This window comes from Phoenix dactylifera, chromosome 17 (assembly GCF_051530095.1).
Source record: "Phoenix dactylifera cultivar Ajwa chromosome 17, Ajwa_hap1_PhDact_Kaust_v1.1, whole genome shotgun sequence".
In the NCBI taxonomy this organism is placed as follows: Eukaryota; Viridiplantae; Streptophyta; class Magnoliopsida; order Arecales; family Arecaceae; genus Phoenix; species Phoenix dactylifera.
This window is the reverse complement of record NC_143206.1, coordinates 12,140,536-12,157,890: the sequence shown is the minus strand read 5'-3', so window position 1 is coordinate 12,157,890 and position 17,355 is coordinate 12,140,536. Positions and strand designations below refer to the sequence as shown.

The following is a 17,355-nucleotide window of genomic DNA, read 5'->3' as shown; positions in this document are numbered from 1 at the left end:
TGTATCTTTGAGCCGGTGGCCGCTGTCGGGAATGATTTTCCTCGTAGATCACGGATCGGAGACGCCCGTGTCGCGATGGATGGGCCAGAAGTGCACGTGGCCGCCGACGATGAAACGTTGTTGGAGATCGTCCTCCTCCTCTATGGGGCTCAGCGGATCCGCCGCGTCCTCGGAGAAAGGAGACTGTCGGCGGTAGGGGTATTTTAGTAATTTGCAGCTTCGGTGGCGAAGTAATGGGGAGCGGTGGTGGAGGGATATTTTGATCATTTGGTGTGTCGGAGAGAGACGGGGAGGCCGGACGGATACGGGCCCGGGTATGGGCTATTGACCATATGAGGCGTGGACATCTGAGGGCGAGATGGGGCCCGATAGACCGGTCTGGAGATGGACCGGCCGGCTCAGAAGGAGATCATGGACGGTTGGGATCGAGTCTCGCTGGGCATTGATGGCTTGGAGGTGACGAGTAGGTGGGTACGGGACCGGGGTCGCCGGGAGTCAAGAGTGCAACCGGGAAACACCGGTGGACGGGGAAGGGGGTTGAGGAGGGATAAAAGTGGGGCCCTCTTTACCGGGAGCAGCCGGTGAGCGACGGAAGACTTGGTTTTTGACTTGGACCGGGGAAGCCACGGGTTCCCATCTGGCCTCGGCCTCTGACAAAGATCGATGGGTGGCAGCGGGAACGGCGCACGTGGGACCCACCATAGAGTTTTACGTGTTAGGAGCTGATTGGATATTCAGAATGACGTTAGACTATGCGGTGACCATGAAGCAGTGGTGAGTGATCAGTTGCGGCAGCTGGCTGGTTTCTGGATCGCAGGATCAGTGGATTCTGGGAGAGACACGGTTGTATCTTCCGTGCGAAAAGAGGGGCTCACCTTCCTTCGGTGCGAATCCACCGTTGAATCACCGACCAAACAAATGTCAAAATGATCTAACGCCGGCATTCTTCCTCAAACTCTGTGAAAACTCCCTCAAAGCAATTGGTGGGTGATCCAATAGTATATTTGCAAAGGAAGGTGATTTTTTCTCTCGTACAAAAAGATGCAACCCTAATGGGAGCATATATAACATGATAGTTGCTTGATTGTCTATAGATGGAAGAAATCTACTTTGGGCACATTGCACAATTGTTATGCCCAATTGCTCCAAAAACGAACACAAAAATGAGCATGATTTTTGTGAGGTTTGGGATCTTTGTCCACAACTTGATTTGCATAGATATCATCGTCAATATATTTTACATAGTAGATTTTAGTCTCTAGTGTCTCTTCAATATACCAAAATACTTATTAATAAAATATAAATATACCATATGATACACTCGAGTTTCTAAATTTTTATAAATTTTTATACTATATCGAGACCTTAGAAAGCCTTAGTTCCTTTTAACTCAGTTGAGTTAAAATTTTCATTCTTCTTGAACACTGGTTACCAATGAGATGATGGATACATAAGTTTTTCTAAAGACTTGGAGACAGAGAGGCGACTTTCTTGGGAAGGGTGTATATTAAATTGACTCAACTCAAGTAACATTGTGCAACATACATTTTTGAAAGGTTTGGTTTGATTAATATTGGAATATGGTCTCTGTTACGGGAGGTTCCCTGAATTTAGTCCCACATCGGCCGTGTAGCGGGAAGGTCTGTACCATATAATGGGAGGCTCAATCACCCTTCCTTTAGGAGGCGCCTTTTGTGGGGCAAAACTGTGAGGCGCCGTGAGGAGGGCTCCGGGTACGGTACGCTCGACTCCCGAATCGGACCCAAAGCGGACAATACCTTCTGGAGGACACTCTCTCTTCTGCTGCTCGGCTGGTGTGTGGGCTCTGCTGGTGACGGGGTGCAAATCCCGCATCAGTCTCTATGGACTCCATTGTATTTCATTAAGAGAGAGAACCATATAGAGATCATATCAATTCTTATCAAAGGAAGAGATTTAAATGGCAGCAAGTGATTGAGCTTAGTAGTTTCTCATAGAAAATTATTAACTCTAAAGATATGGTAATATGGAGAAGACAAAACTATTTAAGCTTTAGATGTATTCATACAAAAATAGATAATATAGATGTTATGGATCTAATTTCATATTCTAGAGACCTTAAAAATGATCAACCAGCATCGACTATAACTCCTAGCCTTCCAAGTTAAGGATGCAAGTTCAATTCCAATATGCATGATCTATGAATCACGTCATAAAAGACAGGATGACAAAGCATTAATACAAATATAATCAACACTCACATAAAATATAAATAAAATATTAAAAAATAAATAACAAAGAATAAAGAGCCTTGGGTTAATAAAAATTGAGGATAAGTTTTTTCCCGTTTTGCTAGATTAATCAAATGATTTACCGCTACTTAATTATGATTTTAGTACAAATACGTCCAATGGTATTAGCAAAGCATAAGATTGTAATACCGAGAGAAAATAATCCATTCTCATGGTATCGATATCATGGTGCAACAAAGTTGGCAACCTAATCAGCAGCCGCATTCCCTTCTGCAGGTGTGAGAAGCTTCTAGGGAACTTGTATATCCACCATTGAAGTAGTGGAATTATCTTTTGTTAGCCATGTCCAAGAGTTATGCAACGTGAGCTCAGCATGGGAGATACCAGCCCATGCTTTCACAAAGCTCGGCAATGGGCATCGTTGTCTTGTAAAGATGGCCAAGGCATCTGTAAATCCTTGGTCTAACATCAATGATAGAACGCCGGGCGCTACGTATAAGGAGTATAAAATGTTCATTTCGGCAACTGTGACCTATGAAGTAAATAATGGGAACTAGTAGTTTCTTATGAAATAAATAATCCAAGGATATTGGACTTTGCTAAAACCTGGGTCAGTCTACTAAATTCAAGTGCTGGACTCGTCCTTGCAAGCATGCAATGTTTTACCTAATATTTAGTTGTGTAAGTTCGGTCCAACTAGGGCTAAGTATTGCAAACTATTAAAAATAGTTTGCTGTTTTTAACTATAGATATGAGTATAAAATATAGATATGAGCATACTTAACCTACTTTGCTAGTAGAATATAATTAAAAAATTCAGCAAAGCAACCAAACAGCTGAAGATAAACATGGTCCAAATTGGATCATATTCAAAATGCGCTATTAATCAAGGCTTTGCCCATCGTGTTTCACACTAGTGGCCATGTTTGCATTTTTATCATTATTGCCACTACAAGTTCATCAAGATAGGTGCTAATTTGTATGGAGGTTGCATATAAAAGTAGAAGTATTTATAACACAATTTGTTGTGATTACATATATATATATATATATATATATATATATATATATATATATATATATATATATTCCTCCTTGCTCCTAAATTCTTGATCTTTCATGGCAACTTATACTGCAAAGTACCATTGGAGCTAAAAATGCAAGTGGTGCTTACCAAATATATAGCTACTTTAATCACTGTAATCATGATTAGATTAGAAAAATATGAAAAATTTCTATTCATGCCTGTCCATTTGATGCAACAGGTGCTCTCCTGACCTAATATATATGATATATTGCCAGTCCTATTGGATTCTCTGTTTTGAAAAAATATGCATTACGCTGTTGAACAGGCTTGTTTAATTTTAAAATCTACAGGTGCAGCACGGAATGGAAATTGCAAATAATATGATCCAAACATATTAGCTTTTAAAATTTGAAACATAGACTAATAAACTTGAAAGAGTGAAATATCTACCAGATATGTGGCATCTGAAGCTCATAAGGGAATTAATGCTACTGCATCTAACTACAAGCCCAATGAAACGAGTTATGCAGCCCATCATTTGTGCATCACTCGGTGAAGTAGTAGCACCGGTTGGAAGTGATAAGGTTCACTTTGTAGACAAGACTTTTAGTTACCATCCTATAATCAAATGATCAATGACTTGAGTGCATCAAAGAGCTTAACATGAACTGACCTTTAGTCCAGAGATGGAGTAGGTGGTAATATAATAACTAATCTAGTGCAAAATTTAAGAAAAATATTAAAAAAAAGTTATGCTCAAAATGCAGTAGGCCGAGTTGCACAAAGTAGGCATGATGTTAATATAATAACTAATCTAGACTAGAGACTTCTTAACTTTTCTCTAGCAAAAGCAAGGTCATTCTGCCCAAGGTTTGCCATCTTGATATCGGACTCTGTACCAGTGTCACACTAGCACAGTACCGGTATAGTACGGTATAGAGATTTTTTGACATACTGAGTATTGGTACGCCATCCGTACCGGTATGGTCCTTGAGAGTTTCCATCTTCCACTAGCAGTCCCTGAGGCACTCCACACGTGCCTTCTTTAACGACGGTGTATTCGGTTCAAGATCCGCTTATAGGAGAGAGACAAGAGTTCGACGGCTAAATCAAGAGTGCAATTATCAAATCTAAGATAACACTCATAGAGCCATCAATGCACCCTCGCACATTGTCACAACCATTTATATGGTCATGAATTAATTCATCTGATCATCGACATGATCTTTTATCCCTTGCTTTCATCTAACAGATAATCCATAACTACAAGGGCAACATCATCTAATGTTTGGTACATTTAAGTGTTTTCTTTCTCTTTATTAATGAGGCCATGCTTGTCAGTCAATTATCTAAATCGGGCTAAAGCTAGCCTAAGTGCAAGTTAGAGAACATTACGTAGATTGTGCTTGCCCAAGGTTTTCAAAGGCCAACATCACAGCTAACTTGAAGAACAAGATATTTATTTGTCTTGGTTGAGCTGGAGGACTAGAATCAAGATACTCCCATATTTCAATCAAATATGATGCAGTGATCAAGATATAAAAATATCAGTTGAAGTCGCAGGAGCAAGATTAATTACTGCATTGACAATAAATATGAGAAATATTAGAAATCTTGACCAATGGCGAAAATCTCTAAATATATTTGACATATATCATTCCAATACCTCATCCATGATGAAGGTGAAGGACCATGTTTAATCGAGCGAGGAACAATTAACCTAGCTAATTCAAAAAGTGGGCTAGATATATAAGGTACATTAACTAAGTGATATTTGAAAGATAACAGAGAGAGAGAGAGAGAGAGAGAGAGAGAAGGGTCAAATTCTATATATTCTTCATGCAAAGCCCATGGTACAAAGTAACACAAGTCCTGCGGTCCAACCCCCAGTCTTGGAAAACTGGGGAGTAGAACCGAAACAGTGACACCTTTCTTTCATTCAAATTCATACGGGTAGAGAAGAGAGCATATTCTACTCAGACTGCAACCATTCCTCCTGCCATCAACGGGACACGCCAAATCCTGGAGACCCGATCACCAAGATCTCCTGGTCTCTCTCTCTCTCTCTCTCAAACACAGACAGAAACACACGCATACTCTCCTCTGTGAGCTATCTCTACTCTATATATAATATCAGAGCTCGGTCGCCGTTTCTCCCTGTAGCACAGGCTATCGAAAATCCTCCCCTACCTCGGTGCATGGAGATCGAAATCGAACGTACGCTGGCCGGATCGCACATTCCACGTACCTATGTACGATCTAGTAGGGCACTGTAGTCATCTCTCATCTCCTCCTCTCCACTGTTTCCATTCCTCCATTGTTTCATTCTTTCAATCTCATCAGCACTTCCTTTGGATGATGGCTTCGCACGTCTTCCAGTAAGGCAACGCCTGTGTGTGTGCGTGCGTGTGAGACAGAGGGAGAGTTGCAGTTGTAATGAGAACAATGAGGAGTTTGTGGAAATAATTGAGGATGGTTACTGAGCAGTCGTTTCATGAACGTTCATATCATGAATCTTAGCTGTTGTTATAAAGAGAGTTTGCAGCATGACAATGTTAGTAGTTTCATGTTGTTAATCCAACATCATGCATCATTTGAACTATCTATGCACCATATGCATGGCATGTGGTTAATTTGTGACAAATGTTATGCAACTAGAACATTAAGAAACAACTATGAGGATCCGTGTGGGCGTGTGTTTAGTTCCATATCGGTTATTTGTCGGGTAAACCTTGGGTACTTATATAGGATCAAGAAACCCAAATAATACCTTTTAGCTAGCTATTTTGGGTGAGGTCCTGAGTTGTTTCAACAACTTCGAAGAAACTGCAGGATTAGCACCATATAGGATAGAAACTTTATTAAACTTAAGCTTATTTTAAGCATCATTTATTAGGCTTATAAATTATTTTTCCTTTTCTCTTTTTTTTTTTAATGATAGTTAATGCATCAGCTGGTTGCCATCTCACAAGATGGACATGTTTCATGCATCGGTTATATGAATTCTTAAAATGGCATCGGCAGCCAAATGCTAATCAAGATGTTGATATTATGACTTCTAAGTACACGTTTACCTATCTTTATTTTGATCATATTTCCTGTCTGAAAGCTCTCAATTAACAGAAGGTACAACAGAAACCACCCCTTAATAGCATTGTGAATAATTCGACACTTAATACACATTAAAATAACGGCTGTATGAGTTAGAGAATTTTTTTCTTCGAAGCCAGTTCTACAGTTTTTAAAATTCACATAAAAAAAAAATTCTTAATGGATCAAACAAATTCTCCGTATCCATAAATTTCCCAAGATTTTAAACTTCTTAGTTGAAAATAATTTAATTTTACTCATGCCATTCTCACATATTGATAAGACCTTTTGCTCAAAATAAATCTAGGTAATACGATAATATATGCATGTATAAATAAATCTACCATTCCCAAGGCCAGTTATTCAACGGCAAAATCACTGAAGTGTTGAAGGTCAGTTACTTTGTAACACATGATATCTGACAAATACTGAAATCCAAACAACTTTTGTGTTCCTTTTATCATGTACTACATTTTGACTGAGCCATGAGTGTTTCCTGAACCTATCAGTACAATAATGCTAGGCTTGACATAGTTCACCCTAAGTCCTAGATAATTCTTTCCTCCTTCAGCTCAACTGGTCTGATCCTGAAAGCATAGCTTGGCCTGAATCAATTTGGCCTGGCTTGTAAAAAAATATAAAATATATAAATAAATCTACCACTTGTCCTATAAGCTTAAACTGATAGGATAAGATAGATTTTCTTTAATGAGTGAGCCCAGCATATGAAATTTTTAATAATGGGGTTAAAGAGTGCGGAGACATGATTCAAACTCAGGACTTCTGCTCTGATACTAGGTTAAATCACTACTTGTTCCAAAAACTTAAGCTAATAGAATGAGGTAGATTTATTTATATATTTTATATTTTCTTACATGGCCAAGTTTAATTTTGTGTATGTGTGTGTGTGTGTGTGTGAGAGAGAGAGAGAGTCATTGCTTATTAAGCATAACCTAGATTCAAGTTAGGCCAGGTATACAGCTCAACCTGGCCAGCTCATATTCAACTGTTAGCTTGTCTTAAGCTTTTCTTTCACACAACCACTCTGTTTTCAAGAGAAGGCAACCCATGCCCTTTGAGACTTTGAGATGCGTGAAGCCATGAACATGCAACAATAATATCCCTCGTTACCTTTTGTTTCTATAGTATTTGCATCATCATGTTAATGGATTAAGTAGATTAAGGTGGGCAAGTCACCAACCATCTCTCTCTTCTCACTTCTTTCTCCCATTGTAATTTATAGTATTTGTTTCATCGTGTTAATTAATTACGGAGATTAAGGTGGGCAATCACCAACCATGTATCTCTCTCTCTCTCTCCGCACTTCTTCCCCACTATTATAACCTAAAGTCAAAGTAGGATAAAGACATCCCCCAAATCCCGGGCGACCTATGGTGTGGACAAAAGCATGGTTTTGGGTGTTGTGCCAGTTCCATTTCTACTACAATTTGGTAAAGGAAAACTCACTCCCCACTTAAATTTTATTATCTCACACCCCTTCAATGAGTCCCTCCACCCTCATTATTTTCTTCTCTTATTTAATCACGTTATATCCCCACATTGACCACCTTTCCTCACATCTTTTTAGATGGGCATGATTCTCCTGCTACAGCTATTATTTTCTACATTTACCCATTTATATTACCAATCTCATAGAAGTGAATATGATCTAACTTTTATGCAAGCTTATATGCACCCAAGGAAAAGATTAACCTTCTTGCAGTTCGTTATGCATGCATTGTTAGAGCCTGATGGCTTGTGGAGGACCCTTTTGTTCTATTACTAAGGAGTAGGCAGACAAGGCTAAGGTTGGAGCAGTGCTTGAAATGCTGCTTTAGTAAACTAGGCACAGAAGAAGGGTAACTTCTCATAAACATCTGCTATAGTGGAGCCTGCTCCTTTTTTCCAACACTGAAGAGGATAAAAAGGAGCTCATCATATGCATCAAAGTAAATAAACACTTGAGTGGAGAAGTCAAGGGTCAGAGATTCCAAGACCGACCATGTCGTGTCACAGATGATTTAAAATCTAATGAACTTATAATTCTTAGCGCAGTCACCCTCTTCATGTTTCTTCTTCCTTTTCTAACGTAATATATTAGTATGGTGTGCTTCTGTAATGAGACTTGGACTATGGTAGTGACTGGTGGGGCATTAGGTTGCTTTGGCTATGGATTGCCAAAAACAAGAAAAAGATGCAGTACGGCCGTTGGATTAAATTTGGCTAAGGTTTGATGAGGCCAAGCAGAAAGGATGCAATGGCAGCTCCCCTGTTTCCACTTGTTATTATTCTACTAATCAAATTCATATGGGACCCACTAAATAGTCTCTGTTGTTGGATTAAGCAAATATGTGCTGATCCTTTTCTTTCTTTTTGACCCCTCAATGTTCTCATTGCCTTTCCAAATTACTTTTGAAAGAGACATGAAATCTATAGTTCTCTTTCTTTAGCTAATTTTGATATGATTGTCTCTTGAACTGTTATAGTTAGGACTCAAACGAGCATGCGACTACTGCTCTAATCTACAACCATTTGCTTAAAATCTAAGTTCATAACCTTATAGGCTTGGAGGGACAATGATAATTTTACAAGCACATGAAGCAGACAAAAAGAAGGTGAGTCAAAGGGAGGAGACCCATGGGGCCGACTTAAGGATCCCCCTCATGTGACACTCACTTAAGCTATGGATTGCCCCCACTTAGCAAGACAGTACTACTTCAAAGAATGTCTTGATTGGTTGAAAATTTTCCATATTAGTTTTTAGATCACCCTAACTGCTCCAATTCAAAATTTTGGAGCAGACAAGATGCTCCTCAGCAATTCGAACCATTTTTATCTTGCTTAAAATGCGGAAGCTTATGCCAAATCTTACGTCGGAAAAGAAGACTTGGTCTGACCACATTTTAAATTCAAATGTTGAGAGATGCCACATGGCCATAAGGCTGCAAATATTGTTATTAACACATCAATCTCCACCTTCTCTACTTGGCTTGATGACAATTTTATTCACATCACATTGATCATACATTATAAGGAAGCAGTTATATGCATAGAAATCTTAGTTATAGATTAAGCCTCTCAGAGAAAGATAATCCCAGGTCAATCTAACCTCAATCTGATTGCTGCACAAGAAAATGAGGTACTGCAAGGTATCCAATGATATATAGAACCCACAAAAATCCTATGTTAATCTTTTCCACTCCCAAAGCATAATATGTCCGTGTGCAGTAGATTGATTAATTTAAGAACTCTGAAGAGAGGAACTGAAGAGTATTAGCTGACAAAATCCAGTAAATTTGGAGATCATAAGACTATTTTTTTCTTTTTAATTATGAATTCCTGACAACTAGAAGAAGAAAGAGAGATGAAAAAGAAAATAAAAACCAAGAAGAACACAATGTAAAAGTATTATTTTAATTGGTGAAGCAGGTCATGAATCCATTGCATCTTCTATCCCATCTACAATGTCCTTTTCCCTCCTACCACATCCAGCAGCACCCAATTTAAATCCCCTGCACCTCTCTTCACCTGCCCACCCCTCTCCAAACCCAAACGACCTCACTCATAACCACCTCTGCCTTTCTCCAGCTCCCTCTCTCTTCTTCTCCTCACCTTTCCAACCAATGTCCTCCTCAAAATCCTTAGACACCGCAGCACCGAAAGCTCAAGGCCACAACCCACCCTCGGTGGGCTTCTGTCAGGCTAAGCCATCACACTCGCCATCCTCATCGTCATCGTCATCGCCACCAACCACAGCCAGCTCCCCTCCTGAGAGGAGAGGGAGGAGAAAGCCCGCAGAGCCAGGGAGGTTCCTTGGTGTGAGGAGGCGGCCATGGGGGAGGTATGCTGCTGAGATAAGGGACCCCACGACCAAGGAGAGGCATTGGCTTGGGACCTTCGACACTGCCCAGGAGGCTGCCCTGGCCTACGACAGGGCTGCCCTCTCCATGAAAGGTACCCAAGCCAGGACCAACTTCATCTATACCGACACCCCCATCTCCACTTTCCATTCCCTCCTCACTCCTTACCACTCACAGAACTTCACTCCACCACCTCCAACCCAACCACACCACCTCATTGGCACTGCATCCATGCAAACCACCAATCAGAGTATTCCAAGCCAGAGCCAAATGAGCCACTTCGCCTTCCAATCGAGTGGCGACGATAGCACCACCCCTGCCTTTGGTTCATCGGTGGAGACCGGCATCAACAACAACTTCCTATTCTCCGACGACAGCAGGTCTGGTTACTTGAGCAGTATAATCCCTGAGAGCTGCCTCAGGTCCTTTCCAAAACACTCTCCCCCAGGCCAGGATAACATCAGCTCGTGTGAGTTGAATGCTCCAATCCTTTCCCCTCCTAACCAAGTTCAGAGTCATGGATCCACAAGTGCCTCCTCTTCTTATTCTGCAACAAATGGGGCTCTTTTTGATGCCTATAGTGGTGGACTGGGTGCAATGAGCTCAGAGGACTTCCCTTGCTTCACTGAAATGAACAGTGGTTTCTGGGTGGATGAGCCATTGTGGGAACTTAATGCATGTGAGTTCCCTACCAGCACCGCCACCAGCATGGGGGATCTTGGCACTTCTTCGATGCAAGGTCCAGCTTGTGGGTCATTGCCTCAGGTTTCAGACTCGTACTCTCCATCAACTTCCTCACTAACTGATGTTTTTGACTTAGGTTACTCTTTCGAGCACTAATTAGGTAGTCAATGCCTTGGGAGATGCTTGCTTTGTGGCTTAAAAACCTCAGGGCTCTACCAGCATTGGACATCTCTGGGCCGTGTTTTGTTCTCCTTTTATTTTGATCCTTTCTGCTTCCATGCAAATCATGAGCCCTGAGAAAGGCTTATCTGTTCAGGATCCTAGTATGTGTCGCCTGTTTTGCCTTTAGTAACTTCTTTTCCCTTTGAACTGAGTGGCCTTGTAAAGACTATGAGTACCTTGGTATCTTGATATATTTCGTTCTTGGTTATGAACGAAAGGCTTCATTACGAGGAAACAAAGGATCGCCCATCATAATCTACAAAAAAAAAAAACGATCATATCATACAATTAATATCTAGCTTGCACATTTGAGATGCATGAGATTTTCATTCTTTCTTAAACACAGCTTGAAATTAAAGTTCCTCTAGTTTGAATAATACTTTTAAGATCGATTTTTTCCTGGTATAGGTAGCAGTTTACCTCGCTACCAAAACTAAACAGTACTGAGGTTTGGAATTCAATATTCTAATCTTTTAACTATCTTTTTTCCTTTCTTCGTTCTTGTTTTTTGAGGAAATATCTTCAACTATAGTTCATGTGGAAACATATTGGAGTTGATGGAAGTGATTAAACTGGTAAAATGTCGAGTGCCTGTACATGATCATTTAATTTAAAATATCTACATGGTACGTGCGAGAAACATGTATACTTTGTTGAGGAGCTCTATATAGTACGATTAGACGCATGACAAGCTAGCACTTGGTGCAGGCATAACAATTAGAACTGTAGCATTCTTCTCTCTCTCTATCTCTCTCCAAAGCTAGAGCATAATATCCTGCTGTTCTGCATAGTTTCTCTAGATGCCTTGCATTGCATGCATGGTTCTGCTGATCAGTTATTTTTCTGGGATTAATGAGACTTAACCTCTAGGAGCAACATTATATATTTATGTGCTCCCACGGCTAGAATGTAAGTAATAAGGATATCCCAAATCTTTGGTTATGCTTACACCAATGACAAGCAAGTTACATGACCCATTAGGTGCAGTTGACATGCGGCAATTGCATCAAGTGCGAAGTGTTTCTGCATAAATGTGCAGATCTACCATTCCTCTATACCTGCCATGCTCTTTTCATTGTGATTGTATCTCTAATTAAATGATATATAAGTTGAGTCTCATGCAACGAGTCGAAAGAGAATGAAGAAATAATATTAAAAAAACAAAGAATTATTCTTCTTAGACAATGCTCTTGATATATAAATTGCTAGTGCTCTCAATTTTTCTCTTGCTTTCCATGGTTGCCTCTTAATTTTCTTGTAGTTGGCTTTTAGAGCCTGTGATGAGGTGATCGATAATGTGGAACAAATATGGGCAGCAAAAGGAGGAAACACGTGCCTATACATGAATCCTGAATTCTAAGAATTAGGGGAGGAAAAGGATGAGGTTTAACTTGAGCATCCTCAAAATTTTGTATCGGCCTTGGTTGAGTGCTAGTTAAAAAATATAAAATCATTCCTACAGGTAGCATGTCAATGCTGTTAACTAAAAACAAAAGAAATGGAAAGAAGGAGAGCAAGGAAGAAAGAATGAATGCACTCAGCTCCATGAAGGGAAAACTTTTTTGCTAATTTTAAGGAATATATTATAAACAATGGAACACATATTAGGGACGAATATTATTAGGGTACAAATATTCTTGTCCTTCATATAAGGAGGGAAAATGTCATAAGGTTGCTAGTTGCTACGCAATTTTAGTCTCATAAATTTCTAGAGAAACTACGAGATCAATGCAAAGCTAACAGTAGTGGATGCATATTTTTGTAATCTTGTTTGATTTGATTTTGTTCAATTACTCTCTTTTTTCTTTTAATATAGAAGAAAAAGAGGCTGTAAACAATGCAAGGGGGTCATCTTCAATGTAGATGTTACTAGCAACAATTTTTCTTACAGTAAAATAGATTCCATAATAGTATCTAAATTTATGTTGTAATTGTAAGCTACCAGGTGTTTCACATAGTCTTGGTATTTCCAAGTTGTGATTCTATATTTATTAATTTTACTATCAGAAATGAGGATTTATCATATCTAATCTAGATTAGGATTAGTGCTTTCGCTGAGAATTAAACCAACTCGGCGCTTCAACATGAAGCAGTGTACCCATGCCAACAACCTCTCTAACTCCTTAGCCTCGGTTAGGAATGTAATGGCTGCCATGGCCATGGGCAGTCCTACGGCTGTCAGGGAAGCTGGTCAATTTAGTCCCACATCGCCTGCCTACAAAATAATATGTTGCTTTAAGAGACGGAAGTCTCGCCCACCTGGCCACCGAGCTTCGTTGCGGGAGCTTGTGACTCGAGCCAGTCGGGGGTATTAAAGTGGTTTAGAACGCTGGGTCACGCTTGTGAGTCTGGGTGCAAGTAGAGCGTTTGGTTGGCTCGCCCGTTCCAAGTGGGGTAGCGGGATGGTGCGCCTTGAGCGAAAGCTTGGGTCGCGCATCTCTTGAAGCGGAGGAAACCGCGTGAGGCTGGTTTCACAGAGCAGCGAACACCTCCCGCTCTTAACGGTGGAAGGACAACGGGCCACCGCCCCACGTACCCTCTACGGCCCGCACCAATAGCGAACAACCACTTTTTTTTGATTTTTTTTTTCTTTTTGCTTTTTACGTGCCTTTTACTTCTAAGCCCTCGGAAAGGAGAAAAAAAAATAATTAGGCTTCATATACCTCAAAAATAATATGCATTTGACGAGACGGTCTGTTTAATTAAAGAAGATATAAATCATGGTCAGGTATATATAAAATATACCCTTCATGCTGCTATTTCTATTTTCTCTGCAAGATAATATATATTAAATTTAAAATAATTTCAAAAAATATAGCCAAGCAAAAAATGGCAGCCACTCGTGGGATAACTATTTCACCAAAAACAAAAAAATTTTCTATTCTAACATTTAGTGAATTTCATATTTGACTATCAATTATTATATCCTTAGGTATAAAAAATTTGCTTACCGAGTTGCAAGATTCATTTAGGATAGTTTCAAGCCAGACTTAAGACATTTTGGTTTGGGTCAATGCCGTGCTTAATTCTGGCACGGTCGGATGAGCCTTTGGATTAAACAGTTTTCATTGGCCGGACCAAAGCTCGCCCAATCTAGTCAGCCAATGAGTTAAGCGTGGGTCCAAAATCATGACCCAAAAGATAAGCCGTCTGGGTCCGGCCTAGTTTCAGCCCTACTTATTTGCAGACGTGGGCAATCAACAGTCTGTATATTTAATGTGTCATTTGCTAGCATGACGTCCAATTTCCAATTCAACAAAAACATAGTTGCATATTATCGTCATCAAGTAATACATAAATGTCAACAAATTATGAGGCTACAACCATCGTGATGCTTCTTTTTGGTCCACCATGATGAAGGATAGCAGGCTTTCCTATCCCAGTGATTCCGAGCACCTCCTTCGCACCTTGTCCCGAGGGAAATCAGCACACCCACCCACCCACCCCCCTATTCTGCACTCTGTGCCCGCTCCCTCCTGCAACATCAACTTCAGTTGGTCACACCAATTGCAACAATGGTGACCATTTCCTGCTCCTGTCTCACCTGTCAAAGACCAAAGCCACTACCTCCCACCAACCCATCACAGTCCTCTGATTAACCATCGGATGTCTTCCATCATGTTATGTTAGCTACATAGCATTGATTGATGCTATTTAACCAGTGTAGCTTAAGGGTCTAATTGTACAATTCCTGCTCCATATCAGAACTAATTCTAGGGCACCACAATCATAGTCTGCCAATCAGACATCTTATTCCTATGATAACAGTTCTGAAAGTCCTTCAGAACGAGCTTAATCACACTCGAGGTCTTCTTGTTACCCACAAGAATATGAGCTTAGTTTCAGTGTTTTTATTGTTTTGTTCAGCTGTTACTAAATTTCATCAGAATATATCAGAACTGGATCTATCTACAGGTGGACACAACAAAACTTATGTTCCTAATCTCTGATGTTCTAATTCTACAAACCACAAACCTCACAAAGTTTTGAGCTTCCTAGAAATCCTTGATTTGATAATAGGGCTAATCTCCTCTATTCCGACAGCTAGAATTCTTAATGACTTGTTGCAAATATTCCATGTGCTTTCATGCAAACCTTTTACCACTTAAATTTCATGAAAAGTTTCGATGCAGTATCGGTGGGATAAGGCTTGCAGGTTGGAAACTTCCATCCAGATTAACCATTAGAAAGAAAAAAAACTAATTTGCATTAGCGAAGGATGCAACTCAGGATAAGATCTTGCCCAAAGAAATGAAAAAAGGCTGGTCGTTATGCTCTAATAACCAGCTGACCACATTGACGAATTTATTTGATTATGACCCAACTTTCAGGTTCATCCCAACATGAAGGAATCAAAACACCACGGCCTATGCAAGCTCAAAATGAAAGCTTCCCTGCGCAAAAGGAGGAGATCAGGCTTCGAGATGCCATGAACAGAAGCCATGATCAGTTCTTTGGTTCGGTAAATGGTCGACACCGTCAAAGAACGGGCAGTGGGGTGGGGAGTGGTACCATCTCCCCAATGGACAGTTTTGCATCAGTGAAGAGAGAGAACAAGGAACTGAAGCTTGAGGTCGCAAGAACAAGGATGAGGCTGACTGAGTTAGAAAAAGATCATGCGTCAATGAAACAGGAGCTTGTTCACAATGTAAAAGTATTATTAATTGGCGAAGCTGGTCATGAATCCATTGCATCTTCTATCCCATCTACAATGTCCTCTTCCCTCCTACCACATCCAGCAGCACCCAATTTAAATCCCCTGGACCTCTTTTCACCTCCCCACCCCCCTCCAAACCCAAACGACCTCACTCGTAGCCACCTCTGCCTTTCTCCAGCTCCCTATCTCTTCTTCTACTCACGTTTCCAATCAATGTCCTCCTCAAAAACCTTAGACACCGCAGCACCAAAAGCTCAAGGCCACAACCCACCCTCAGTGGGATTCTGTCAGGCTAAGCCATCCTCATCGTCATCATCATCGCCAGCAACCCCACAGCCAGCTCCCGTCCTGAGAGGAGAGGGAGGAGGAAGCCCGCAGAGCCAGGGAGGTTCCTTGATGTGAGGCGGCGGCCTTGGGGGAGCTATGCTGCTGAGATAAGGGACCCCCCGACCAAAGAGAGGCATGGGCTTGGGACCTTCGACATTGCCCAGGAGGCTGCCCTGGCCTACGACATGGAGGGAATGCGACGGCTGCCATGAGGAAGCCGGTCAATTTAGTCCCACATCGCCTGCCTACAAAATAATATGTTGGTTTAGGTGACGCAAGTCTCGCGCACCCGATCACCGAGCTTCGTAGCGGGAGCTTATTACTCGAGCCAATTGGGGGTATTAAAGTGGTTTATAGGACGCTGGGTCACGCTCGTGAGTCTGGGTGCAAATGGAGCGTAAGGTTGGCTCGCCCGTTCCAAGTGGGGTAGCGGGATGTGCGCCTTGAGCGAAAGCTTGGGTCGCGCATCTCTTGAGGCGGAGGGAACCGCGTGAGGCTGGTTTCACAGAGCAGCGAACACCTCTCGCTCTCAACGGTGGAAGGACAACGGGCCGCCGCCCCATGTACCCTCTATGGCTCGCGGGCGCTCCCAATGGCGGACGACCACTTTTTTTTTTCTTGGGAATTTTCTCCGTACCCTTACTTCCAAGCCCCACGAGGAAAATGGAATTAGAAATTATATCCATTCGATGAGGCGGTTTGTCTAATTAAGAAAGACATAAATCATAGCCAGGTATATATAAAATATACCCTCCATGCATGCTTCTATTGCTATTTTCTCTGCAAGATAATATATATTAAATTTAAAACAATTTCAAAAAAAATGGCACTCACTTGTGGAATAACTATTTCACCAGGAACAAGATAAAAACATTTAATGAATTCATATCTGACTATCTGTATATATAAAAGAATTGTTAATCAAGTTGCAAGATTCATCCGGCATAGTTTCAAGTCGGACCTGGACATTTTGGTTTGGGTCAATACCGTGTTTAATTCTAGCTCAATCGGCTGAGCTTTTGGTTTAAATAGTTTTCATTGGCCGGACCAAAGCCCACCCAATCCAGTCAGCCAACGAGTTAAGCCCGTGTCCAAAATCATGACCCAAAAGGTAGGCAAGCTCGGTGCAGTCCAATCTCGACCCTACCCATTTGCAGACATAGGCAATCGGCAGTCTCTATATTCAATGTGTCATTTGCTAGCGCGACGTTCAATTCCAAATTCAACGAGGACATAGTTGCATATTAGCGCCAAGTA

General features: G+C 41.0%; 1 protein-coding gene and 2 non-coding genes across 3 annotated transcripts; all 3 read left to right on the top strand.

Annotated features, from left to right (window-relative positions):
• The first annotated feature begins 9,835 nt into the window (after nucleotides 1–9,835).
• On the top strand, nucleotides 9,836–11,353 carry LOC103711751 (ethylene-responsive transcription factor FZP). The gene has a single exon (XM_008798021.4). It carries the CDS (start codon nucleotides 9,972–9,974, stop codon nucleotides 11,046–11,048), a length of 1,077 nt encoding a protein of 358 aa, XP_008796243.2. The 5' UTR covers nucleotides 9,836–9,971; the 3' UTR covers nucleotides 11,049–11,353.
• Nucleotides 11,354–13,379: 2,026 nt separating this feature from the next.
• Nucleotides 13,380–13,687, top strand: LOC148699639 (signal recognition particle RNA). The gene has a single exon (XR_015974549.2).
• Nucleotides 13,688–16,393: 2,706 nt separating this feature from the next.
• On the top strand, nucleotides 16,394–16,709 carry LOC148699638 (signal recognition particle RNA). The gene has a single exon (XR_015974546.1).
• Nucleotides 16,710–17,355: the final 646 nt, after the last annotated feature.